General features: G+C 47.1%; 2 protein-coding genes across 6 annotated transcripts in view; one reads left to right on the top strand and one right to left on the bottom strand.

Moving 5' to 3' along the window:
• MAP3K9 (mitogen-activated protein kinase kinase kinase 9) overlaps positions 1–27,024 on the bottom strand; it is a 96,739-nt gene that overhangs the window by 6,043 nt on the left and 63,672 nt on the right. Inside the window, exon 12 of one of the 5 annotated variants that reach the window (XM_079989933.1) lies at positions 5,948–6,586. The exons of the other annotated variants lie outside the window; for them this stretch is intronic. Within the exon in view, the coding sequence (XP_079846059.1) occupies positions 6,580–6,586 (7 nt within the window). The 3' untranslated portion in view covers positions 5,948–6,579. Of the gene's footprint in view, positions 1–5,947; positions 6,587–27,024 lie in introns of those variants that run through there. 5 annotated transcript variants of the gene reach the window in all.
• TTC9 (tetratricopeptide repeat domain 9) lies at positions 250–25,816 on the top strand. Its single transcript, XM_079990416.1, has 3 exons — positions 250–694; positions 16,737–16,919; positions 24,722–25,816. Exons 1-3 carry the CDS (start codon positions 265–267, stop codon positions 24,799–24,801), a joined length of 693 nt encoding a protein of 230 aa, XP_079846542.1. The 5' UTR covers positions 250–264; the 3' UTR covers positions 24,802–25,816.

Genomic DNA, 27,024 nt, shown 5'->3' with positions numbered 1-27,024 from the left:
AACATAACACGACGCGGGAGGCGGCGGCAGCAGCAGCCAGACACCCGGCGCGCGCGGGGAGGAGCAGGAGCAGGAGCAGCAGGAGCAGCGGCGGCGGCGTCTCCCTCCTGGCCGCGGGAGGATGGGAGCGAGCAGCCGAGCCCAGCCGAGAGGTGGCACCACCAGCCGCAGCCAGACGGGAGGCTGTGGCGCCGCCGCCTGAGTGTCCGGGCGGGCGGGCAGGCAGGGCGAAAGGCGGCGGCGAGGAGCGAGGCAGCGGCGGGCATGGAGCGGCAGTGCTCCGGCGCGGCCGGGAAGCCCAGCGCGGGCAGCCGGACGGCCCCGGACGGCGCGCGGGGCGCGGGACCGTCGTCGTCGGTGGGCGCCCTTCAGCGCGGGGGCAGCCAGAGCGCCGAGCCGGACGAGCTGATCCGCAGGGCTCTGGATTTCAAGAGCCAGGGCGCGCAGTGCTACAAGGAGAAGAAATTCCGCGAGGCCATCGGCAAGTACCACCGCGCGCTGCTGGAGCTCAAGGGGCTGCTGCTGGCCCAGGAGGACGACGACGACGTCGGGGACGGAGACGCCGCCGCCGCCGCCGCGCCCTCGTCCTCCTCCTCATCCGGCGGCGGCGGCGGCGGCTTGGGCAGAAGCCTCACGGGCGAGCAGAGCCAGTTGCTGGAGAGCATCGAGGTCGACTGTTACAACAGCTTGGCAGGTCAGCAAAGGGACTCTTGCGTTCCTTCTGGCGGGAGATCATTCGAGGGGCGCGCGCCGTTCCGCTGCTCTCGCCCCGACGGCACCTGGAAATAAACTTTGCCCGGAGAGCAGAGCGTGAGGGGCGCCGGGGAACGAGGGAGGGATCATGGGGAAATGTGCCCTGTCTAGTCCCCTGCTTGCAAGGTCGATTGGAAAGCGCCGCGCCGACGACAGGTGCCGTTTCCCTCCCACCCCAGGGCCGGAATTCCGGACTTGGGTCAGATGGAGGCCGCCCTCCTGTTTCCCCAGGGTCAGGAGAGGCCGCCTCTCCAAGCCTTTTCAGGAGCCCCCCCCCCCCCCCCAGCGAGGCAGCAGATTAAACGCCCCTGGCTCAGGATGGCAGGCGGCTCTCTCAGGTCTCCGTTGCATGCTGCCTCCTAGTCTTATTTATTAGGAAGAGCCAGCAGGAGAGAGAACTACTGCCAGGAGCCCCAATATCTAATGCTCGAGTGTGCAAACGTGCGGGTCAACATCAGGGAACTTTCTCAAAGTAAAATAATCATGGAGGCAGGTCTCTGTCCCAGAAGCTTGCCATTTATATTTTAGCATTAGAGAGGGGGAGAGAGGAGGAGGAAATGTCTGTCTTGTGGAACCTTAAAGCCCACATTTTTCTCCTGGCATAGGCTTTCATGGACAAGAGCCAGCTTTGTCAAGGGAAAGCCTAGCTCAGCAGTAGAGCATCTGCTTTCCATGCTGCAAGTCGCAGGTTCAATCCCCGGCATTGCCAGGTAGGGATGAGAGAAACCCTGGGGAGCATCTGCCAGTCAGTGTGGACAATACTGAGCTAGATGGCCGAATGATCTGACTCCGTGTAAGGCAGTATCCTGTCAGATGCATGATGTGTTGTCCCTAGTTGACAGATAGAAATAGGTATCTGTTGACTGTGAGTAACACTTCATGCATCTGCCAAAGCGGGCCCTGCTCCAGGAAAGCTGAAGCCACAATACATCTGTCAGGGCCCCTCCAGACGGGTGTTTTTCTGCAACATGTCATTGAGGCAATAACAGGGCATTAGTGGTGGATTTATACCTGGCTGTCCGCACATCATTCTGCTTTATTAATCGCTCTGCGATGCTTCCCAAATGATACTGCATTATTGCCTTCCGGGGGTGCGCTCTTGCGCACAGAGCTGCAAAAGCAGAGCAAAAACAGCCCCGGAAAATGGGGGGGGGGGTAATGAAAAGTCACAGGATTTCATCAGGAAGTTACAGGACGTTCCCTGCCTGGAAACGAAGTAGTCTGTCTACCCCAAAACTCTTGCAGGTGTTGGCAGGATTGAAAATGGGATTGCATATAAATGTTCTTATACCATCTCTTACAAATAACCATAAGATGTGCAATAAGGGGGACACCAGGAGAAGTTAAGGTCTGTGGGTTCTTTCTGCTGTTTTTCGTTGCAGCCAAATAACACAGCTCTGCCTCTGGAATGGGTCACCAAGGGAAAGTTAGCATCACTGTAGGTCCAGTGGCAGCAGATATCTCTCTCTCTCTCTCTCTCTCTCTCTCTCTCTCACACACACACACACACACACACACACACACAAAAGGAGAGGAGGGAGCACAACAGCAGTGATGTGTGTTTGGAGAGAGTAGGGAAGCAACAGCAAAGTTCTTAGGTCACGGTGTATTATTTGTGTCAGGAGACCAAGAGGTTAAGCCAGAGGCTCCACTAAAGAAGAGATAAATTGGAAGAAATCCAATAGTGGTTGGGGGGGGGGAATATTTCCATAACTGTGTGGTGAAGAGAGGGGGACAGGAACAGAGGGGCAGCATCCAGCAGATCTCTCTTGGAAGTTGGAGCAGTCGACAAAACAAGCAAGGCCAACTATGGTGCCTAGCAATGTTCTAACTCTTAAAACCCGTCATGCAGTGGGGTTAACGTCTGTTCTTTATGTCTTTCAAGAGCTGTGTAAATAGGAACCTGCAGTTCTGTGGGGCAGCTGCTCTGATGTCGGGGGACTTGAAAGTGCTTTCCGTCCTCCAAGCTTATACACCAGCTTTTTCCGCCTGCCTGTTTCCTGCAATTCTTTTTACCATGGCTTCAGTTCAGTCATTTGGTATGAGGAGTGTTGCAGTGGGGAGCGGAGTACTTGTCTGTCCTAGGATCAGTCACCATCACATATGTTGGGTGTTTTTGTTTTAATTGTAGATATCAAATAGGTCAGTTAAATTTTAATTTGTGCCAGCTGTGGGGGACCAACAGGAACTTGTGGCCAAGCCTGGATGTGCAACTTACAAACAATTGTATTCTGTTCCTGCAGTATTTACTCCAACCAAAACTGACCTTAGCTCTGTGTGTGTGTGTGTGTGAGAGAGAGAGAGAGAGAGAAAGAGAGAGAGAGGGAGGGAGGGAGGGAGAGATGATACAGTAGGGATCATATGCAAGTTTCTCTTTCTTGTCCTGCCCTCTTTCTCAAGCTTTTAAATACACATTTTATTGACTATATGCTATGAATGTATAAGAAGCCTAAAGCACTTTGGTGTAGAGAAGAGTGTGACAGCCCCATGAAAAGGATGGCAGTTGTTCTATACTGGCAGATTTGTTTCTGTGCTTTTTGTAAGGCATGCAATTTTTAATAACAAAAAATATTGACTGTGACCTACGAGATGGCAAAGACTGGCCAATCCAGTCTTTGCACTTTGGAAACACTTTGAGTAGGGCAAAGACAAATGGAAAACCCTGTCAAGAGAGGGTCAGCTGAACGAGAGAGCTCTGGCCTGTTCCTGTGGGCCATGATGGCTGAGAGTGGCAGAGCTTCAAAGGTCTGGCAATGGGATTCCTACCTTGGGACGAAAAGGCAGCTCATTGCTTTGTTGTGCTGGCAGAGCTATCCAGCCCTGCTCGGTGCAGCAGCATCCTTTGCGCTGCTGGGTGCCAATTCTCCTTCTCCAGCTCTTAGGAAGAAATAGTGGCCAGTGGGTTGCTCTGACATGGGTGGGGAAAGGAGTCTTTTTGTGCCCACAGGAGCTCTGGAAAAGGGTTCAATTCTCATAGAAAAGAATCTTTCTGTGAATTGCACTTTGCATCACAGAACAGAGGCATGAGAAAGCCAAGAATTCAGAAAGCTCTCTTGCTCCTCTCCTGTCTGCCTTTTGCATGTTTCTCAGGTCTGCTAGATCTCCATACACCTAGGAACCGTTTAACATGTGCCTGTAAATCAGTTGATGCTCACTGCCGAACATGTGAATTGCCTCCTTTGAGAAGGTTGGCATTTGAATGTTGTCAGAGGCAATGCAAGGTCTTTTTGTGGTGTTTGATCTGCAGTAGCTTTTTCTTGCATTCAACCCCTCCTGGGATGTTGCAGTCAAGGAACGATAAACATATATGTGTGAACTCTCCCTGAAGCTATAAGGCTGAAACTCTTTCGCTTGCAAGTCAAAGCAGCAATTAGCTTCTCTCAAAACACATTTGATGATTTTGTGAAATGTCGTCCCTTCTTTTCATCCAACATGCAATTTTTCTTTTTGCTGTAGTGGAACATTTTGGAGAGAGAACATCAAATGACTTTGGGTTGTCCTCACCCCACCCCCTAATTCATTTTTGTATATGTATAAATGCTGCAACATTGCTATCCTTATCTAAGGCTAATTCTTCCTCTTTTGTGAAAAGAAGCAACACTACGCACATTGATTTGTTTCCATCTCCCATTGCACTTTGTGCTTGCAAGGTACTATATACATTATCAGGGCTGCAGCATTAATAATTCAGCAAATGCTGAAGTGCTCCCTAGTTTTGAAAAATAGATATTGTTAACTGGAAAACATCTGCATGATCGTCAGTACAGAGATGCCAATCAAACGGATCTGAAATGGCTTTGGGTGACGTTTTGGCAGTGCTGGTAGCCTTTCCGCTGAGCCTGCAAGTTCCCTTGCTGAAAATGTCTACCCGGGTGCTCGGAACTGTTTTGCATCACAATAGCGGCGTATGATACGACGTGCTTTTTCTAATTCCTTGTACGGCTTTGTTATTGTTCCTTCCACATTTTACTACAGCAGAGGGGAGAGCGCATTTATTGCACTTTCCCTCGATGTTCCCACAGGGCTTTTTGCCTTTGAGTGGCAAGGATGCCCACTGACAGTTACCAGCCCATCGTTTTGTCTACCAGACAAGTGAGACAAGTTTGTGTGCCGTCCTTTCTGTATGAATCCCACAGTAGTACACACTGCTGTAGATCAGGTGTACAGGTCTGTGTAGACCTACATGATTTCATAAGGGTCAGAATGCTTTCAGAATGGCATAAAAGATGCCTTTTGCTCTGACCTGCTTTGTCCTATCCAGGGCAACTCCATTGATCCATCTCCTATTTCTGACATCTTAGTACACCTGCCTGCCATGGCTCCTCTGAATGAACCCAGCTTCCCTTCTGCATAGCTTGACATCCCAAGTCACCTTGCCATGTCAGTGCAAGACAACCGGCCTGTTAGAGGACAGCATAATTAACCTTAGCAGCAAGGACAGTCTCATCCACAAATCACTGAAATACAGATACGCATTGACACTAATAGAACTAAATTAGCTGACATCCAAACAACCTGGCATAGTTTATTGGTGGGTCAAGCCAACAGGGTTTCCCTGGCGACTGTTGCATACCTTATAAAAAATTGACTGTAACGCGTGATCTCCTGCCCCTCCGATGTCTCCAGCTGTATTGCGGAGCTACAAAAGGGAGCACAGCTGTAGTGACTTCAGCGCAGTGTTTCAAGTGGGGGGGGGGCGGTGTCACAGTGTATTTGAAGGATGCTTGGCATATCAAAATGGAGTGTCCATCACCAAACAAAACAGGGCAGGCTAAAATCATCACTAGAAGCCTATTTTGTGTGTGGCAGAGTTGATGTACCAGGAGAAGGGATAATGTGTGAGGAGGTGGCTGCTATGGCTAAAGATGCTCCTTAGGATGCATTCCCATCTACCCATCCTAGGAGCAGGTGACATTGCAGACACACACAGTTCATTAAAAAGGATGAGGGGAGCAGAAGGTTTGTGGAACGCTTTAGGTTGGCAGAAGCAGGCACCCCAGGGCTCACCCATTTTCTCCTGCTGCTTTTCCACTGTGAGTGCCTGCCTGCAGATCTGGGGTGGGTGGGGACTTCAGCAAAATGCTCTCAGTGGTGCCCCCTCCATCAGTAGGCCTGCCTCCTCAAAGCTCTCACCACTGCCTGCTTGTTGATTGTCCTAGGAAATGAAGTTCCTTGGCTACACCTGTATTGCTTGACTATGTTCTTCTGAACGAGTTGCCCATTTGATCTGCTAAATAGGGTACATGGACCTGGGAGAGAACAGGATTCAAAGCCCAAGCTAGTTTTCTGATCACTATCATCACATAACCAAGGCAGCTGCTTCCTGAAACGGTTAGGGCAGGTCCTACGAAACCTAAAAAATCCCTCCTTCAAAACTAAATCCCATCATGTCGGCATATGATTACAAGGCAAGCAGAGCTCCGAGCAACCATTTGGTTATGACTCATTGCCTGTCTGTGACTTTGAGCAAGAGAAGGACTTGACCTTCTTTTGCCTCTGTCAGAATGAAACCACAAACAACGGGGGAAGGGGCGGGAACGACGTCTTGATGTTGCCACAAAACTGAGATTAGCTGGGTCAGTAGGTTAGATTCTAATGGCCCTCTCCCAGTCAGTAACAAATAACCAAATAACGGCTCAAGTGAATAATTGCTCATTTCCACCGTTTTGCCTGCTCTTTTTATCCATTATTGAATCACAGGTGACCCCTCCATCTATTTCTGTTCTTGATCTGTCCTTAACCTCTTGTTGGCGGTATTGAAGGAGGTACTGTTCACCGTTTGCTGCTTTCCATCTCCTGCCCACCTTGCTTCTGATGTGGAAAGTCTTATTTCCTGTAAACATATCAGAACAATAAACATTGATGAAGCGTAAAACAAGAGAGGGGACTTTCAGAGGAGTTCCCTCGCATGTTAATAGCAGGCATAAAGGGACCGACATTGCACAAACAAGTGTTTTGCTCTGCTTGCTGGCTACATCTTCCTCTAAGCATATCTTCAGTGAACACGAGAGGAGCCTTAGGCATGTATGAATGGATCTGCATAAGAATATTAAGAAGAGTCCTGCAGGATTAGGCCTGTGTCCCATCTGGTCCAGCCTCTTGTTCTCATAGCAGCCAACCAGATGCCTGTGGGAAGCCGGCAAGCCAGGCATGAGCACAATGGCTCTCTCCCCAACTGTGATTGCCAGCAGCTGGTATTCAGAAGCATGCTGCCTCGGACAGTAGAGGTAAACTCCAGATTGTCCTAGGTTATCCACTTACATCTACATGTGCACATTCATGTCTGCATAGGGTCCCTTCTTACAGTTGCTGAATGTATGACTGGCAGGTGAGGTCTGGTTGGTGGGTGGGGCAGGGGCAGGGGCAGGCTGCTCTGCAATCCTCTCCTGAGTGGTTTTCATGCAGGGATGGAGTGTGTGATCATCCTTAGGGACTGTCCATGGTCTGTATACATCCGTAAAATGGGACTATTGCTGACCCTAATATTCTCCCACTCCCCATTATAAGACTCTTTGGGAATGAATAAGGTAAGGACATTTTGTTGCATTTCCTGAACTTAGCAGTTACTAGCAGCTTTTCCGTTAGCGCCAAAGTTTGTTTAGGTACTGTATCTTTTAAATATCCTAACTGTATTTTTAGAATACTTAACAGTTTTAACTGTTTTTCATTATTTTAACTGTTTTTAATTATGAATTTTAAATTCTTGTAACCGGTCCTGAGACCTATTGGTGAAGGGTGAGGAGTAGTAGTAGTAGTAGTAATATCCAAAGGGAAATTATTATCCACTATATCCCTTATCACTTTTATTACAGCTTTTTTAAAAAATGGTACAATTATTCCACAAGCACCATGTGATATTTTGATGATTCAAAAGCATCTGAACTGGCTGCCTATATGCTGAACCCAATTCATGGTGTTAATGCTCTTCTATAAAGCCCTAAATGATTTAGGACAAAGATACCACTCCCTATACCAGACTGCCTGGTGGTGTTGCAGCACCAGCTTTGGTTTCAAATGGATTCTTGTGCTTTGGACTTTGGAGGTTTTGTCGTCTGGGTAGCCCAGGACCTCCATACACACTGCCCAGGCTTGTACCCCAAAGAGGTCACTTTGGGGATGCTAACACAGCTGTTTGACTTCACCCCCAGAGGCGCACTCCATTGTCTATCGAGACAGATGGATGCCAGCAACAACATGTCCTGGGATCATTCATTGTATCAAGTGTGAGCTAGAAATACAAATCAATCAATTATCAGTAAATAAAATACCTTCCATGCAGAAACATGACCTTAGGGCTAAAACCAACCCTGACTTGGCAGAACCACAGCGCAGGTGGCGCTGTGGGTTAAAGCCTCAGCGCCTAGGGCTTGCCGATCGAAAGGTCGGCGGTTCGAATCCCTGCGGCGGGGTGCGCTCCCGCTGCTCGGTCCCAGCGCCTGCCAACCTAGCAGTTCGAAAGCACCTCCGGGTGCAAGTAGATAAATAGGGACCGCTTACCAGCGGGAAGGTAAACGGCGTTTCCGTGTGCGGCTCTGGCTCGCCAGAGCAGCGATGTCACGCTGGCCACGTGACCCGGAAGTGTCTCCGGACAGCGCTGGCCCCTGGCCTCTTAAGTGAGATGGGTGCACAACCCCAGAGTCTGTCAAGACTGGCCCATACGGGCAGGGGTACCTTTACCTTTACCTTTTAATAGCCCATTCTTTTGTCCATTTCCCAATGCTCAGAGAAATGCAAGAGCCAAAAGGGAGAAAAGAACAAAGATGTCTATTGTGCATATTAAGTACCGAGTTGTGAATCAACAGCTTTGGGTTTTATTCCTGACTCACAGGCTTTATGATCTTGAGCTGGCACTATGAAAAGGAGATAATGAAGCTTACTTACCATCTCAGTGGGGGGGTTTGCAAGGTTTAATTAATTAATTACACCCATTCCAATTTTCATCTTAATTAACAGAATAAATGTTTCTTTTTTTTTTTAATCTAAAGAGTTTGAAGAGGGTCATTAGGCACTGTGGCTGAAGGTGCTGCTTGTGTTTAACTGCAAAGGCTTACGGTTATGGTTAGCATTAGCATTATGGTTAGATTAGCATTCAACAATCAGAAGACCAAAATTAGCAACTTTGGGATTTAAATATATTCTCCGATGGTCCTCTCAAACGGAGGACGGGATGGGGAGTAGCCAATACAGAATGATGGGCTGCCTTCACGGCATATTGCATTCGGGGAGGTGTGCAATAAATTGGCATGTTATGCAACTATGTAGGTGCCCAGAGGAAAGATGATGGCAGCTCTGGTCCTGCTGTGCTTACCTAGAGCTAAGCTATGGTTTGGTTCAGCATGTGGTCCAAACCAAGACTCACAATCTGTCATCTAGAGAAAGCACAAGTGGTAAGCCAAGAATAAACATTAGCTTAAGTGCATGGCTTCATTAGAGCTATGCGGACTGTAACATTATGGTTTGGCTCAGCATTATGTTCAGACATAATGCTGAGCCAAACCATAGCTTAGCTCCAGGTAGTGTACATTGGGGAAGGAGCAAAGTGGCAGCCATTTCCCCTTTAAGCACCTGCAGGTCTGCTGCTTCACCCTCAGCCATGGTTTGGCTCAGCATTATGTCTGAACCAAGCCTATGAGTATGGGTCAGGGACTTGTATTCTCCCTTTGGATTCAGTCTCCAAGGGCAAATGGTTCTTGGTGTGTTCTTTCTCTTTTGTAGCAACTGTAGCTCAAATCCAAGGCTGCTCTGTCCTTTAACAATTGAACCGTTCAAGTTGGTTTTGTGTGAGTATTCTCTAGGGAAGTCAGAGTGACACAGCAACACCACGCCAGCCATCCTGGAGCCTTGTGGATAAGCATCCTTTGTATGCGTAAACAAACCAGTCCTACCCATTGTGGCATTAAAGGATTTCAGTCCACTTGGCGTGAAGACTAGGAACTATTCTGTTCCTAGGACTAGTCATTTTTAACAGATACTATGGACACATTAACCTTGAAGCTTTACACCAATGTGCCATACTAGTCACGACCCCGTGCTCTCCCAGAAGCAAAGTTCAAAGCACAAGAATCCATTGGATACCAAAGCTAATGTAGCAACACCTCCAGCTGCTCCCACAGTGCCTCTGGTCATTCATTTGACCCTCACCCATCCTCATGATTTTTGCTGATGATGCTTCCATGGTACCAGTGGCATCGCATGAGGAGAGCCAGAGGGGCGGTGGCCCCAAGCACATTTCAGGGACGCATTTTACTCCTCGCCAGCTGTATGCTGTGCTGCGCCTCTGCCCACCCGTGGCCCTTGGTGGGTGTAACAACCTCTACCACCCCACACTGCTTTGTGATGCTGCAGGGCTGCATGAGGAGGATGCAATAGGGAAGTCCCTAACTCACCAAGGGTTTGAAACCCATCGGCTACCCTCACCTGGTTTAGGTGGCCTGTCAAAGCCATTTCCAGGGTGTGGCTGCTGAGTGCCAGGGTAGAGGCCAAAGGTGGACAAACTACCCCAGAAGGAGTATGACATTCTACTGCTCTCCTAACACCTCACACATCCCATACACACACCTTTAAGGCACTAAAATCCTAAATGCATTACAGTGGTACCTCAGGTTAAGAACTTAATTCGTTCTGGAGGTCCGTTCTTAACCTGAAACTGTTCTTAACCTGAAGTACCACTCTAGCTAATGGGGCCTCCCGCCACCACCACCGCGTGATTTCTGTTCTCATCCTGAAGCAAAGTTCTTAACCCGAGGTACTATTTCTGGGTTAGCAGAGTCTGTAACCTGAAGTGTCTGTAACCCGAGGTACCACTGTACATGGAAGTGAGAACCATCAAAACCAGACTTTCTATGGCTATATCTGCCACTTGGCTGCCCATTTCTTTTGCAAACAACAGCAGTGTGGTCAGCCACTTACCTGAGAGGTTCATTCAGAGAGAACATACAAAATAGCCAGAGAACCATGACTGGTCCGCTTCAGGGAGCCTTGGTGAGCCTCTGAGGCATCATGAATTTTGTCCTCTCTTTTCTGTCATGATTGTTGTAATGCAGGTAATGAAGCTCTCAGCTTCTCCATAGGATTCAGTCAGCAAAGACATTCACAAGAGACTGGCATCCCTTAGGGATAATACGATCATCTGCTGCAGTAAAAACAACAGTGTATTCTGGCACCTTGGAGATGATCACAGTATTGTGGCATAAATGGACTAGGCTAGAGCCTGCTTTGTCAGGTGTGTGAAATGTGTATGTGTACACCAGTAGGAGCAGGGAAGGAGATTTCAAAACAAGCGAACATAGATCCTGAAATCAGAGCGGTCAAATTACACTTCAGTGATTTTCTTTAAATAGTCTCACTGTTGGTTCCAAGAGAAAGAACGAGGAAAGAACAGAACGATGCAAGGGATCTTTCTGGGAAAGAGCAATAAGGAAGGAAAAGAAAGGGGTTCTTCAGCCAGTCTTCTGGTGCTTCCAGGCAGGAACTTAGTTTGTAAATAGGTCACTGAGATATTGCAAATGGGAAATTGGCAACAGGTTTTTTTAAAAAGCTTGCTTGGTTTTCTCTAGATAAGGAAGCTCCAGTTTAATTTTTTTTTGGTGGGGAGGAATAGGGGCTGGTGTTTTGATGCCAACAACATTGCATGGCCAAAAACCTGCATGCATGATGAGAACATGAGAAGAGCCTGCTGGATCAGGCCAGTGGCCCATCTAGTCCAGCATCCTGTTCTCACGGTGGCCAACCAGATGCCTTTGTGGAAGCTGCAAGCAGGACCTGAGCACAAGAGCATTCTCCCCTCCTGTGGTTCCCAGCCATTGGTATTCTGCTGTGGAGGCAGAGCTTCACCATTGTGAGCCCCAATCCCCCAATCCACACCCATCTCAGAGTCTGCTTCCTGACAGGCCTTGCAAAAGGAGGAAAAGTAAGTCAGGAAATGAAAAGGAAGAGCCTCAGCAGGCTCTACAAGATGAATATTGATTCTGAAAGATAAAAGCGAGGGCAGAGATGATTGGGGTAATTAAAAACACACACACAACAGGAACAGAGATGAAGAAACTCCCCGGGGCATTTAACCTGCTTAATCAACAGTAACAAAAAAAATGAAAAATCCACAACCAGAATCAAAAGGAACAGTAGAAACTGGCCAGAAAGCAGAGGAGGTTGGATGGGGGAATATTCATCAAAGCAACATAAGCTGGTTAATACAGAGAACTGGGTCTTGCCTTTACTGAGTTCCTATTATTTATATGGTTTCAGCTTTTTTAACAATGTGAGCAGTACCCAAACAAAGTAAGGCTAAAAGTCACAGTGAAACTGCAACCCGCAAAAACCCTGGAGAAGGCACTGTGCGCATGTGATGAAAGACTAAAGATGAAAACTTCCTCTAAGCTGGGTAGCCTTTGAAGTTGCATCCAAGCCCATACTTTTCCTATGCCACACTTTCTTTCCTTAAACTTGCTTTCTCATTTTCCTTTCCATAAGCCTGGGCTGAATGGAATGGACTTGACTGACCTTTTAAATGAATCTTACCACAAATCACCTGTTTGCTTCAATTGACAAATGGTTCTCATTAAGACTTACTTTAGTCAAGTTTTCATGATTCTGGAGCCTCTCAGGGAACAAAGTAGGGCACATGGCATAAAGTAGACAACCCAGTGCCTGACCTGCAATATGCGGTGGTCCAGCTGCACCCAGAGGCAGTCCCATAGTTGTCACAGTGGCAAAGAAACCCTCACCTATCCTAGACAAGAAGGCCTTGCAAGGATGCTGATGTCCCTTACTACCAGCAGAGTCAGGGTCCTCAAAATTGAGCCTGAAACAGCTTTTGTCAACTTAGGTTTTCCTTCTACTAGCCATGATGGCTCTGTTTTACCTCCACTGCTGGAGACATTATGCCTCTGAATACCAGTTGCTGTGAATCGCAGGTGGAAAGGATGCTCAGGTCCAGCTTACAAGCATCTTGTAACGGGCATCTGGTTGGCCACTGTGAAAACATGGTGCTTGGCTATTGGCCATTGGCCTGATCCAGCAGGCTCTTCTTATGTGTTTCTGTTGAGTGGTGGGGTGGTTGATGCACTAGCTGAATCCCTGTTCTGTCTCTCATATCCAGAACTGGGCACAAGGCGACAATATAGGTCACCTTTCCCCATGCAAAAGCTGATGGTGGGATTTCATTCCTGCACTGGCCACTATCTCCCACACTCTTTCCCTAGGCTGCTGCAGACATGAGAACTCAATGGGAGACAGCAGAGATAAAGTAGGTTTTTCTCCTGCTTCACCCAACCATATCTTAGGCTGGTGGCTTCAACCTATCTTTGCACATCAGAAGCTATAGCCTCAAAAGCCTTTATCTCCCAGAAATCCCAGGGTTGCAGGGAAATTCAGAATTTACGGTCCCGGCTACCTTAGTATTAATTTCCCTTCCCTGGCCTGTAGTTTTATTTATTCAAGACATTTCAGGATATCTATGCCACCCCTTTACCAAAAGGCCGCAGGGTGGTTTGCAAATTTAAAATGGCATGAATGCACCAGCTCCTTCCCCATTCTGAGCCTGTTCTGCCACACACATCTCTCAGCAGAAAAACAGTTGAAAACATTCCCCACTGTTGTTGCTGTTGCCTCCACCCACCCCATGCCCCCAATTGCTAAGTCTACCTTTGGGCCCCTGAATCCTGCCTGGTGCAGCACAAATCGATTCTGGCTAGATTTTCAGGCTCACACACATTCTGCTGCACTTAGTGCCACATTGTATGAACACTGAAGGGCATAGCTAACATAATTTTAATAAACTAATAGGAAACTTAAATGAATCAGCTGCTAGTTGGAAAGTGGCACTTAGTTTTTTTAATTTTCACATTTACCACAGTACATCTGCCAAGCAGTAGTATAGCCAACGGATCTAATTAATGCCAAACACGATCAAGGAGGCTGTAAGTAGCATGTCATTTGTGAGGCAGTCGAAAAACCCTCTTTGTTTGCAAGCTGATAGCAATGGGAAACCTCTTAAAGAGACATGCTTTGGAGTCCTTAGTAATATGGACAGCTATGCAAAGGATCTTTTTAAGGAATGCTGACAGCACTGGGTCAATGTGGGAAAGGATGCCTATAGGATTAACTCAGGGGTGAGGAACCTCAGACCTTGGGGGCCTCATTTGGCCTTCAGGGCCTTATCAGTGTGGCCCCTGGGACTCTTCCTAAGCCATGCTCCCTTCCAAACTACACCTTCCACCGGATCTGCTCTACATTCTCTTTGACTGTTTTTGCTTGGCTGGAATGGGTCCTTGTGATACTGCTTCTTGCTTGCCTGGATAGAGAAGGGTGTCTGTGTGTGTGTGAATTATGTGTGACTGGAATGTAGCCTACCCTGTAAAGGTTAAAAGTCACATCCATTGCACCACTCACTTTTACCTCTGGCCCTTCCAGCCCCTGGCATGTGGCCCCTGAAAGGTTCCCCATGGCAGAATAAAGCACCTCAAGCTGGGAAAGATTCCCTAGCTATGGCTGAAGTGTGATACAGCTATCAGATGAACACTGGGAGCTGCCTTATGCTAAAGTCAGACCATTGAGACATGTAGCCCAGCCCTCTTGACTCTCAGTTGCATTTCCAAAAAGTAGCCTTCCTGCTTGGGCCTCTCACACCCAAAATCAGAATGGTGATGTGGGATCAATAAGCTTGGCCTGTCTCCTTTCTAACACTGAAGCCCAGTCTCTCTTCAGGGGAACGGGCAAATCCTCATCAGTGAAGATCTGACAGAGTTGCTAGGCAGGGGTAGGTCTGCCAGATGTCGTTGGGCTACAGCTCCCATCATCCTCTACTGGCTTGATGGGATTTGTAGTTTAACAATATCTGGAAGGCTGAATGTCTTTGCTGTAAGGGAAGGGGTGTAGCTCAGTGGCAGAGCATGTCATTTGCATGCAAACACTCACAGGTTCAACCCCAGCCATCTCCAGGTAGGACTGGAGAAAACTGTTGTCTGAAACCCTGGACAGCTGCTGTCCATGAGCTGCGGGTGAGGGACCTGTGGCCCCTGCAGATGTTGTTGGGACTCTAATTCCCCTCAGCCCCAGCCAGGATGGCCAGTGGCAGGGGTGGTGGGAGTTGCCTCCCAGCCACATCTGGAGGCCACCAGGTTCTGCATCCTAAATGTTGACAACCCTGAGCTCAATGGACTGATGTCTTCACTTGGTGCAAAGCAAGCTCCCTGTCAGATAATTAACGCTGAACGTGTTGATGCCCGGAGCACTGCCTTTCTTCACCTTTCACACTTTGTATAAGTTTGCTTTCTCCGGACCCTTCTGAGACTATCCCATGCTGAGGGATTGCTCTCCAGTGCTGTTGGACGGGCCTCTTGGATACCTCAAGGGCAGCTGCTGCCAAGGCTGTACCTGTTATTCGACACATAAATATAGAACAGCAGTCGCCAAGCTGTCAAGGGCTCTAGCATGAAATTCACACTTTAAACGCAAAAGTGTTGAGAGAGGGAGGGGGAGAGGAAGCCTAGGCAGATCATTTCAAGCTCTGTTAGAAGTGGGGACAGGAAATCAGCATTTGACAAGCAGGAGAGAATAGTAGTGAATAAAAGAAGCATTTTGAACATCATTTTTGAGGCTGCACCGCAGCATAGTTTGCTATGGAAATCTGCTGTGTGTGCCCTTCTCTGATGACAGCCACCATTTTACAGGTTTACATCTCGCCACAACCACCACAGGGATACAGTCTGTAAAGCTCATTTCTCTGAGATGTAACTAGTCCAGACAGCTGCTTCCTGCCCTGCTGGCTTCATGATTGGCTGCACTGAACTGGAAGCGAAGGACACAAGACGAGCAAGAGAAGAGAGGGTTAAAGCTGCATGGGAAACTTCCAAAACAATTCCTTGGCAATCCTTGTCGAGAATCCCAGGCGGCAAGGGTGCTCTTGCCCTCAGGTCCTGTGTGCATGGACTTCCTGCGAGCAGCTGGTTGGCCAATACAGGAACAGGATGCTGGACTAGATGGGCCATTGGCCTGATCCTGCAGGCACTGATGTTCTTCATTTGGACTGTGTCACCCCTGCTGGTCCCCTGCTCTGCACAGTCTTCTGCTGCTTGGATCAGCTCAGGGGCCAAACGAAGGCAGGACCTTTAGATGTGCATTTGCAATGCAATGCAGCGTGCTCTAGCACTGAACCGCAGCCCCACCAATGAGTCCTGCCCACAAAGCCTGAAAACAACCTCCTGCTATGCAATTGCCACTTTGTGTACGCAGTGGGTTTGCTTCTTCAGCAGTTGTTGAGTAGCTCTTAGTGACTCAGAGGCTGAGCTGGGAGTGCCTAGGAGAAATTTTGTCTCTCCCATGAACTCTTAGGCAATTCAGTCCGCTCCTCATTTGCAATATGGGGGGATGTTATATACTGACCCGGCAACTTGGATACAGGATACAGTATTATCCCCATCCTTTTAGAAACCTCCTTTGCCTTATAACATAAGGAAGCAGCATTGCTAGTGCATGTGTGTTGTCCTTTTAATTCTCTCTGGTCATAACTCACAACATCAAAAGAGAAATCACAAGAGTGAGAAAGATTAGGAATAATGTGTATCTTTGTACTCAGTAACCTATTATGTCCAGTTTTTTGTTTTTTAAAAGTCCTCCCTTTGTTTTGCTCTGCTTTGAAACTGCCGGTCACAATTCACTGCCCACATTCACTTTTCCTTTGCTAATTCAAAGCCACCTACCTGTTTTTCTAATGTTTGCTTCCTAGCCTACAGAGAATCCCTGCCTCTTTTACAAGGAAAACAACACCTACCAATGTATGTTTACTGAAATATCTAATAATAGGCCATTTCTCTTGAGATTAAGGACTGACAAACTGGATTTGATGCTCAGGCTAAATGGCTGTGCCATTTCCTGAGTCATCAGCATCACCTCTCGCTCGCTGTTCCCCCAGCAGTGGTGAAGAAGGGGAAAGAGCAGCTCTCTAAACATCCTCACGTTGTCATTCATTTCCTCTTCTCTCGTAGCCTGCCTCCTTCAAGCTGAGCTGGTGAATTACGAGAGAGTCAAGGAATATTGCCTGAAAGTACTGAAGAAGGAAGGAGAGAACTTCAAGGCACTCTATCGGTCAGGCGTAGCGTTCTACCACCTGGGAGACTACAACAAGGCACTTTACTACTTGAAAGAAGCAAGGTCCCGACAGCCAACAGGTACTGGTGGTGAGGAGGAACCACTGTCAGGTTGCACCTGAATTTGTGCTCTCTTCTGCTCCTTTCACATTTGTCATCCACAGAGAGCACACACAAAAGTCAGGAGGAGGTATTAAACTTGGGATGGAGTTGCCACTTCAATGTGATGCCTTCTCCTCCCTCTCCCCGTTTACTCGTGTCATAACATCATGGCATGCAGCATTTCCCCGCACCATTTCAGCAACGAATAATGGTAGAAGCAGGGAAACACATAACATAATGGTGCCTCCGCGCAGATAGGCTATGATGGATAGGCCTCCTGTGCTGATTCAAGAGACAGCTGGGAGCACTCACAATTCACAAAGGGAATTGCTAGCAGGAAGGGCTTTCACCTGCCTCTTGGAGCACTTTCTCCAAAGCTGATCCTCAGAAGCAAAAACCCAACTCTAACCCATTCAGCTCTGAGAGGCATCAGCTCTGAAGCCTCAGGTAGAGGGTCTTTCCCAGCCCTGGTACCGGAGGACTTTAAAAGTGAGGCTGGCAAGGAATGGACCTGGGGAACTTCACCTATGCATGTCATGGGGACCACTAAGCTGTGGCACATGTTTTAAAAATAATTGGCTTTCTGCCAGAATAAATCCTTTCTGCACCGAGGATAGTACATGCATGGGCCCTTGCTGCATTACAGGCACATCACCTAAAGACTGCTGGCAGAGTCCATTTTGGTAGTACAGTGGTACCTCAGGTTACATATGCTTCAGGTTACATACGCTTCAGGTTACAGACTCCACTAACCCAGAAATAGTGCTTCAGGTTAAGAACTTTGCTTCAGGATGAGAACAGAAACCGTGCTCCGGCAGCGCGGCAGCAGCAGGAGCCCCATTAGCTAAAGTGGTGCTTCAGGTTACGAACAGTTTCAGGTTAAGAACAGATGTCCGGAACGAATTAAGTACTTAACCCGAGGTACCACTGTAGTAGTAGTAGTAGTAGTAGTAGTAGTAGTAATAACAATAATAATAATTTATTATTTTTACCCCGCCCACCTGGCTGGCTTTCCCAACCACTCTGGGCAGCTCCCAACAGAATATTAAAAACACGATAAAACATTAAACATTAAAAAAACTTCCCTAAACAGGGCTGCCTTCAGATGTCTTCTAAAAGTCAGATAGTTGTTTATTTCCTTGACATCTGATGGGAGGGCGTTCCACAGGGACCTCTTTTGGACAGAGGTGCTGAGTCACCTTCATGATGCCGCCTCCACCAGTTATCAGCGCAATCAAAACTGCCGCCAGCAAGCATCTGACTGGCAAATGAATGGAGCAGGGGCGGGATCTGCTCATAAGGACCCATAAATTGGGACTCTAATATCCAGATGGGTTGAGGTCAAGGTCTCTGCTTTAGCCAAAGAAATGCAAGATGCGTGGTGTTCAGTTTTCCACAAGACATGCAACAAATTTAGGCTCGCTCTGTCCTCCTCATATCCCATGTGAGGCATTTTGTTTCCATCTGTCGTGTTTGGGCAGCATTCTGCCTGAAGCGGTTTCCATTTGGCCTGAGCAGCTGCACACCCTATACATACTCAGCCAGTGTGTTTATAGACCCTTTCAACTAGCCTGGCTAGATTAGAGGCTACCATCCCTCCTCTGCCTTTCAGTTAGTTCCCGGAAATGCCTCGTGAAGATGACAACTAATGAGAGGAGAGAATTGAATTACGCTCAATTCTTCTTGAGGTCCCCGTAAAGTTCAGATACAGGTCAGTTTTTCCAGCCATTGTACATTGAATTATAACCCCTCTACACATCTCTGTTTCCCTTTTATGGCATACAATCTGTTTTTATTCATTTATATAGTAGATGTTTGTTTACTTTTTTAAAATAAGTTGCCTCTAAACCACATTTTTTGAGAAGAATGTTTAAAAACTAGAGTGAGTTCCTGTTTATGTAAAGAGAGAAAGAGAACTGATCTGAAACTGCCAACAAACCATGGTGGTCCACCTCTTTGTTTTCAAAAAAATCAGGACCAGTTGCCACAGGTTAGCCACCCTTAATTTAGATGCTCTGTTTGACCTCAAGTCTTTTATTTAGCTTCCATTATTGCTGTGAGTCTGCCCTGGGAGCTGTCCCAGGTCCTGCCCTACTTGACCCAACTTGAGCTATTTGGGTCCTGGATATCTGGCTACAGGGATGCCTCCTGTCCTCCAGCCCTTGTTCAGTTGCCCCTCATGGCTTTGCCAGAGGAAGATACCTGTCAGTGTCTTCCACACATTGGAAATGTGGGGAGAGTGGTGCAGCCAAGAAGAACTGAGACAGCTCTTTTTTAGAAAAAGAAAAAGGCTGGAGTGGTGATATAAGAAACTTGGAGCACTTTCAACAGTAATGTGTTATATAAATGTTTATTATGACTCTAACTACCATTCTAGCCTTCCTTGCCCCCAGTTTTTCTGTCTGTAAAATGGTGGCATTTATTTCTCCTTAGCTTTTTGTGAGGGCTCACGCTTGAAGTATCCCAAGAGTGTGCTGTCTGAGTATATCTATTTAATAAGGATGCATTAGGACAAGCTGGTGGAAAATTACTTCCCCGAACAAAAGAATTTCTTAAATGGCCAGCAGGAGTTTGCTTCACAGAAGGCTCCTCTGTTCTGAAAGCCTGCTGGTGATGAAGCAAATCTCTTAAAGCTATTTATTTTCCTGCCAAAGGCTTACAGAGCTGAAAACTAACCTGCCCAAATTGCTTTTCTCCCTGCCCTTTAACCTCAACCCACAAAACAAGCTGAGGGGGATCTGAGGTAATTCTGCAGTTCCCTCATTAAACAAGGCAATCTGAAGGAGGACAGGAGGCCATTAAAAAGTTGGGGTAGCTTCTCATACTCCTGATATGAGCTAGGCTGTTGGTACAGCTGAAACTTTTGACTCTTCTACTTCTGCCAGCATCTCCCTGTATAGAGAGCCTCAGCATACCTAACAGGAAACTAATTTCTGGCAATTTCCTCTCTGGAAAGGTAGGCAGAGGCTGGCCCCAACCATCAGTCCTACATTTACAGAAAAGAGGAAAGGCCTCCTCTTTATGTTGCTCCCACCATCCTTGATCACTAGCCAGGCAGATGGGACTTGGAATCCAAGAACTTACAGGAGAGGGGCAGAATAGAGGATATTATTACTAGAACTGTGATGGTGATAATGTCTTCTTCTTACTCCTCTCCTTCTTGTCGCCATCAGAGTACAAGGCACTTTTCAACATACCACAGGATAGGGTCCCTGCCTCACAGAGCTAACAGTTCAAAATTTGACATATGGGAAACAACAGAGGGAAGGGGAGGAAGGGACAAACAAGAGGGTCATATGCAGCTATTTCAGTGGTGTGTGCTTAGCCTTAGTTACAGGCTGGGTCACAGAAGTTCATGAAAACTAGGAGGTTGTACCAAAAGCTTCACAAAAGGGGGGTATGGAGGAGGAACTAAAAGAAGTAAGAGAGGTTGCATCATGCAGGTATTCAAGGAGGCAGTATCAAGCATGTGGGGCAGCAACAGAGAAAGGGTGGAACTGTTGGCAGTTTAGCAATGTACTGTTTACCTGCATTCTTTATTTCCCAAGTATGTCAGCTCCTTTAGAATATAAGACCTGCAGACCAAAAGCACATCTAGTCTAGCATCCTCTTCGCAGACCGGTCAGCCAGATATCCCAGGGAAACCCACAAGTGGGACAGGAGCACAGAAGCCACTCTCCCCACTGGTGTTTCTCCAATAACTGGTGTTCAGAAGCATGTTGGAGATAGTACAAGATCATAAGGACTAGCAGCCATTGGTAGCCTTATAATGAAGAAATCTGTCTATCACTTTCAAAGCTGCCCCAAGTGGGTGGCCATCTCAAAATATTGTAGCAGTGATGTGGGCTGTGACCACTTTGCCGTGCTTGCAGTCATACTTGGTGCCTTTGCAGCACACATTCCCAGACCAACGAACACTCTTCTGGGTGCCCCAGCACTCACATAAAATTGTACAAATTTCCTGATGAAAAAATATAGCATTGCAAGACATTAACCAAATGGAAAAGAGATAAGGGATGTTAAGTTGCAGTATTATCAATTCCAACTGAATGCAAAGCCATTGTACTCAACTCCTAAGAAGAGAAGAGGGCCTTTTATCAATGGAAATGTTTGCAAAAAGAGCCTGGATCAAAATTTCAGTGAAGAGTTTATTTTCGCGGGGATCGGGGCTTGCAGGTGGCTGGGGAAGGAATAGGCCCTGCAGGATCTTTCAGACTTTGCTTCTGAGAATATAAGTGGTTTGTTTGTTTGTTTGTTTTAAAAGTCTGAGGTTCTGTGCTAAGACTTGCCTGAGAGAGTTTTAGCTAGCAAGCACTGAGGGTGTCTTCTGGCATGTTAACTTGCTTCTATTCTGCCCCTAGCTCTTGAAAACAGAATGTCTTTGATAAATTATCTACGTGGATGGATATGTGCTGTGGTGGGTCACTGCTTCTCTTTTTTTGTGGTGCTGATGGTCTCCAATTGGCACATTATTGGGCTGAACTTTCATCTATTCCCCCTTCTCCCTCCACTTTTAGGTTTCTGGTTGCTGCAAGCTTCAGCATGTGTGATTTCCTAGCATGCCTAGGCAATTAATGCTCACTATGTTCACTTGGCATAGATTCAAGATAGTAAATGTATGTCATGAGGAAATTTACAGAGGATAAGAGAGAAAGCTACATTCATTACTTTGGTTCCATTTGGGGGTTAAGATCCATTAGGAGTATAATGACTTACATTGTAGTTCCACGTATTTGAAATTTTCAGCAAGGAGTCAAATCCGGTTTTCTTTCCTTAATACGAAGGGTGCTGAAGGGAGCTGAATAGCCACAGAGCTAGTAAAACATGCACAGATTTTCCTAATTGCCCATCATGTTATTTATTTTGATCCTGCTGTTCCATCCAAGGGCTCTCAAAAGTGGTGTGCAGATAATTAAAACAATAAAATTTGAAAACGGCAATACAAAAATAGGAAACATTACAACAGCAAAACCCACATTAAAACAAAAACAAAAGAACTGGGACACTTAAGATAGGAAATAGATGTACTCAATATGTGTCCAGGTCTTTTTGGCTACAACTTCCTCAGCCCCTGTTGTATCAAGTTGGTAAAGACTGCACTATTGGCCCAACAAATGATACCTCTTATCTGTTTGAACTGAGGATATAGCATTTAAACCGAGAAAATAGCTCCAAAGATCTAGCTGACAAGATGATGGTGGTCACCAAGGGAGGCTAGGAAAGAATTAGATAGACAGACCATAGAATCATAGAATTGTAGAGTTAGAAGGGACCCCAAGGGTCATCTAGGAATCCTGCCCTGAGTGAGCCCAAACTACCAACTTTCTGGTTAACATTGACCCATATTGCCACTCTTCTCAGGCTACACCTCAGTACCAGTAGACAGAGGGAGATGGTGCATTAAAGAGAAACAACAGTGAAGTCCTGAAATATATATAGTCATACCTTGGTTGTCAAATACCTTAGTTGTCAAACAAATCGACTCCCAAACAATCAAAACCCGAAAGTGAATATTCCAGTTTTCGAACTTTTTTTGAAAACTGAAAGTCTAATGCAGCTTCCATGGCTTCCGATTGGCTGCAGATCAGAAGCTGCGCTTTGGTTTCCGAATGTTTTGGAAGTCAAATGGACTTCCGGAACGGATTCTGTTCAGTTTCCAAGGTACAACTGTACTGAGACTGGAAAGGTCATCAGATTTTTTTTTTAAGCTGAATGGAGATTATGTAGCCCAAGAACTTTTAAGACCTTGTAAGGGATCCCTGGGTACAGTTCTTTGATCATGCAGTATTGTCACTCCGGACTGCAAAATGTCACGGGCGCTCACCTTGAGTGCACGTGGAGAATCAGATTTCTTGTTCTCTTCTGTCTCCCTCCCCCCAAGGTTAGCTGCTAGGATCTCAGTTTTCATATTTCTTAGACAATGAATCTGCGCACACTTGACTTCAGTAATTAAAACCACCCTTCCTGTATACGTTACAGGGCACAGTTTGCCGGGAACACTGCAAGGTTGCAGCAGCATCTGCGTAGCATCATAACTTCCTGAGCATTTAACATTTACCTAGCAAGATGGGTGGGGGGAAATTGAGAAAGGAGATGAAGAAGGGCATGGGTAGAGGAAAAGAAAAGATAGGCAACAGAGGCCACAATTCCAAACAGTTCCAGAGACCGAGAAAGCATTTTTTGCCATATTCTCTGAAGCAAGTACTAGAACCCAAGAACCCTGTTAGGCTATCAAGTCTAAAAGGCCACCAAGAATCCTGTTTCCAACAGTTAACCAGCCAGAAGCTTCCAGAAGGCCTGCAAGCAAGGTGCAAAGGCAGCACCCCTCTTGTACCCAGAGGCATAGCCTGACAATGGCTAGGAGGCATTTGATAGTGCATTTTGGTGTTGCATTTGAAGTGCAAGGATTCATCATGACAGCGCCCTCCAAGATGTGCCCCAAGCAAGATCTAAAAATTCAGGCAGTTGCATTAATCCATGCTTACACACAATGCGGCCCACAAAAAAAAATCAGTACATAGCATAATGATCAGTTTATTAGGATCACTATGACTGCATCATGTGTCTCAGAAGCAGGTGCAAGAAGACAAGGGCTATTGTGTGCAGGACCTGCTTGTGGGCTTCCCATAGGCATCTCGTTGGCCACTGTGAAGACAAGTTGCTGACCTTTGCTCTTATTCAGTGCTATTTTTCTAGAAAAAGAGGTGCCAGAACTCTCCAGGAATGCCTCCCCTGTTCTCTTAATAACGGCAATGGTGCTCACCTGAGAGGTGCTGGAAAGAAGTTCCATCTTGTTCCAGCTGAAAAAAAAGCCCTGCTTTTATCCAGCAGGTGTCTTCTTAAGTTCTAGCGTGCACAGCAACCTGAGAGTAAGGCTGACTGAACTCAGCAGTGCTTACTTCTGACTGCATAAGTTCAACTAGTGAGCTTTAACAAAGGACCTTCAGCCAGCTGAAATGCAACCTTGAGCTTTTAATTAGAAATGAAAATGATTGCACAAAGAAGTGTTCGCATTTAAACTGCCAGCTCAAGGTAGGAAAGGAAAAGAGGCAACTAGCTTTTTCTCGATGATCTCCCTCTTCTCTGGCTCCCTCTGTGCTAACCTGTCAGATGCAAACGTTTGCACTTCACACAGCAAAGAGGGCCAATCAATTATTCTGGCTCTCTGGCAGGTGACATCATTGCTCCTGCTCTGGAAAAAGTCCCAGGGTTGTCCTCCCGTGTGTGTGTGTGTGTGTGTGTCTGTGTGTCTGTGTGTCTGTCCCCTCCCCACTGCTCTGCACCAGTGCCTCTCTTCCATGAAGGATACATCTCAGGCTGTAGTTGCTTTTCTGACATGTTCACCTGGAGTCACTTAGCAAAGTCTAGCATGTCCAAGAAACAGAATCAGGTGGGGTTATGCAGATGAAGGGGTGGGGTTATGCTGATTGGAATGGACTCACTTCTCAGCGGCTCTTGTTGAGTTCTGTGGGACAAAGCAGATAATCTGGGGGGCAGAGCCTGCCACATGTCTGCCATGGTGTTGCTAGTGATCCCTGCAGCATGTAGACCGGCCTTTGCCAACCTGATGGCCTCCCGATGTCTCAATCATGCATATTTCGCACTTAACAACTATGGTTTAACACAGGCATTCCCATCATCCCTGACCACTGGTCCTGTTAGCTAGGGATCATGGGAGTTGTAGTCCCAAAACATAAGGAGGGCTGAGGTTGCCTATGCCTGGTCTAACATGACTGGTGACTGTGCTAAGCTGGTGTCTTTTGACCCTCTTCCCCCTGCAGATACCAACGTTGTGCGGTACATCCAGTTGACAGAGATGAAGCTGAGCAGATGTTCCCAGAGGGAAAAAGAAGCTTTGTGAGAAGGCGTCGGACTGCATGAGAGGATGTTTCCTCCCCTGAACGCCCCTCAGGCGGACTTTTCCTCTCTCATGGCTCCACCTTAGCTGACAGTCTCTTCCCACCAACTTCCTGCTTTACTTTTGATCCCAGCTGGAGTGGGGTGGGGTAGGGTTGTTCATTGGTATTAGAAAGGAGAGACTCAAAATCCTGGTTCTGGCTTTGGCTGCTTGACGGCACAAATCGAAGCCCTCAAAGCACAATCGATACAGCCAATGGCCTTCTGGGACTTCTGGCCAAAGGTTCAAAGGGAGCAATGGAAGGCCATCTCCTCCACCTTGTGCTTTTACCATTCGCTGCTGCTGTCACACTCACCAGCAAACAGAAGGATCATCAGCGTTTCTTCTCAAATCCAGAGGCAACAAGGAGGGCTGAGAGTCTGCAGCTGCCTCACCAGAGCCAGACCCCCATTGGGCAGCTTTCTACACCTGCAGATTTTTAAGTTGCAGCAAGAAGCGGCCTCCCATCCCACAGAGGCTTATTTGGCAATACATTCTGATGAAAGCACACTGGGGAGAAATGTACTTTAAGCAAGTACTTTATAGAGTCCAAAAACTGGGTGGGGCCTTAGGGACATGGAAGAACCTGAAACAGAATGTGAAAGGACACTGTATTGTTTGGGGAATGAAATTGTGCAATGGTTAACTAATATCAAATACATGTTGTTTAACAGGCAGCAACCCCATATATTATAATAACAATAATATTTTTCGGAAAGTGCACCTGGTCCCTTTGACCTAAAGAGGCAGCATGACCATGTAACTAGTCTCAGCTCAGACAGTGCAAACTGGAGCACCAAATTATGATTTTTGCCATCATCTCGATAACCACCCGCGGGCAAGTCACTTACCCTTTCTGTGCCTCAGTTTCTCCATCTGTACAGTGGGGACTATAATGCCTCCCTACCTCACAGGGGGTGTTGTGAGGATTTGTTTAGTTGATGTTTGTACAGTGCTAAATATTATTATTGGTACGCTGGACTGAGTCTGCAATTCTTCCATCTCGTATTAGTGCCTCTCTGAATCGTCTCTCTTTCATTCGTATGGGGAATGCTGATGCCAGGAAACGCTGATGCAGTGAAGACGCCTTAATCCAAAGGCCCAAACAGGAGGGATGGAGCAGGAAGACTTGGTCCAAGCCTCCCCCCCCCCCCCCAATCCCTCTCCTGGCCCAAGCCATTATTACTATTATTATTTATTAAAATTCTATATCACCCTTCATCCAAGGACTACAGGGCAGTTTACAATATTAAGCGCACGTGCTTTTTAGGCTCACTTATTTCATTGGGAAACTAAACATTTTCTTAATGTTCTCTCTCATGGAAACCAACTTAAAAAAATGTAGTTCTTCACTCAGAGGCACATTTATTATTGCCGAGTGGAATGCTGTTGTGTGTCATAATCACCCAGCTCTCAGACATTTTCTGCAGTGTGAATGGTAGAAACACACTTCCTTGTAGCACTTTTGTCATTAAAAAAAATGCTTTTGGGGGCACAGCCCAGCACTCTTAGACAGCTCCCTGTGGAGCAGCAGACATAAAAGGTAAAGGTAAAGGTACCCCTGCCCGTACGGGCCAGTCCTGACAGACTCTGGGGTTGTGCGCCCATCTCACTTAAGAGGCCAGGGGCCAGCGCTGTCCGGAGACACTTCCGGGTCACGTGGCCAGCGTGACATCGCTGCTCTGGCGAGCCAGAGCCGCACACGGAAACGCCGTTTACCTTCCCGCTGGTAAGCAGTCCCTATTTATCTACTTGCACCCGGAGGTGCTTTCGAACTGCTAGGTTGGCAGGCGCTGGGACCGAGCAGCGGGAGCGCACCCCGCCGCAGGGATTCGAACCGCCGACCTTTCGATCGGCAAGTCCTAGGCGCTGAGGCTTTAACCCACAGCGCCACCTGCGTCTCTCTCATGGAAATCAACTTAAAAAAATGTAGTTCTTCACTCAGAGGCACATTTATTATTGCCGAGTGGAATGCTGTTGTGTCATAATCACCCAGCTCTCAGACATTTTCTGCAGTGTGAATGGTAGAAACACACTTCCTTGTAGCACTTTTGTCATTAAAAAAAATGCTTTTGGGGGCACAGCCCAGCACTCTTAGACAGCTCCCTGTGGAGCAGCAGACATGCTAAGTGTTAATAGCGGTCCTGTTTAATGGGCAGGAGTCCCTGTCACATGCAAGTACCTCCT

Source organism: Podarcis cretensis, assembly GCF_951804945.1.
Source record: "Podarcis cretensis genome assembly, chromosome: 1".
Taxonomy (NCBI): Eukaryota; Metazoa; Chordata; class Lepidosauria; order Squamata; family Lacertidae; genus Podarcis; species Podarcis cretensis.
This window is presented reverse-complemented; position numbering and strand designations above follow the sequence as displayed.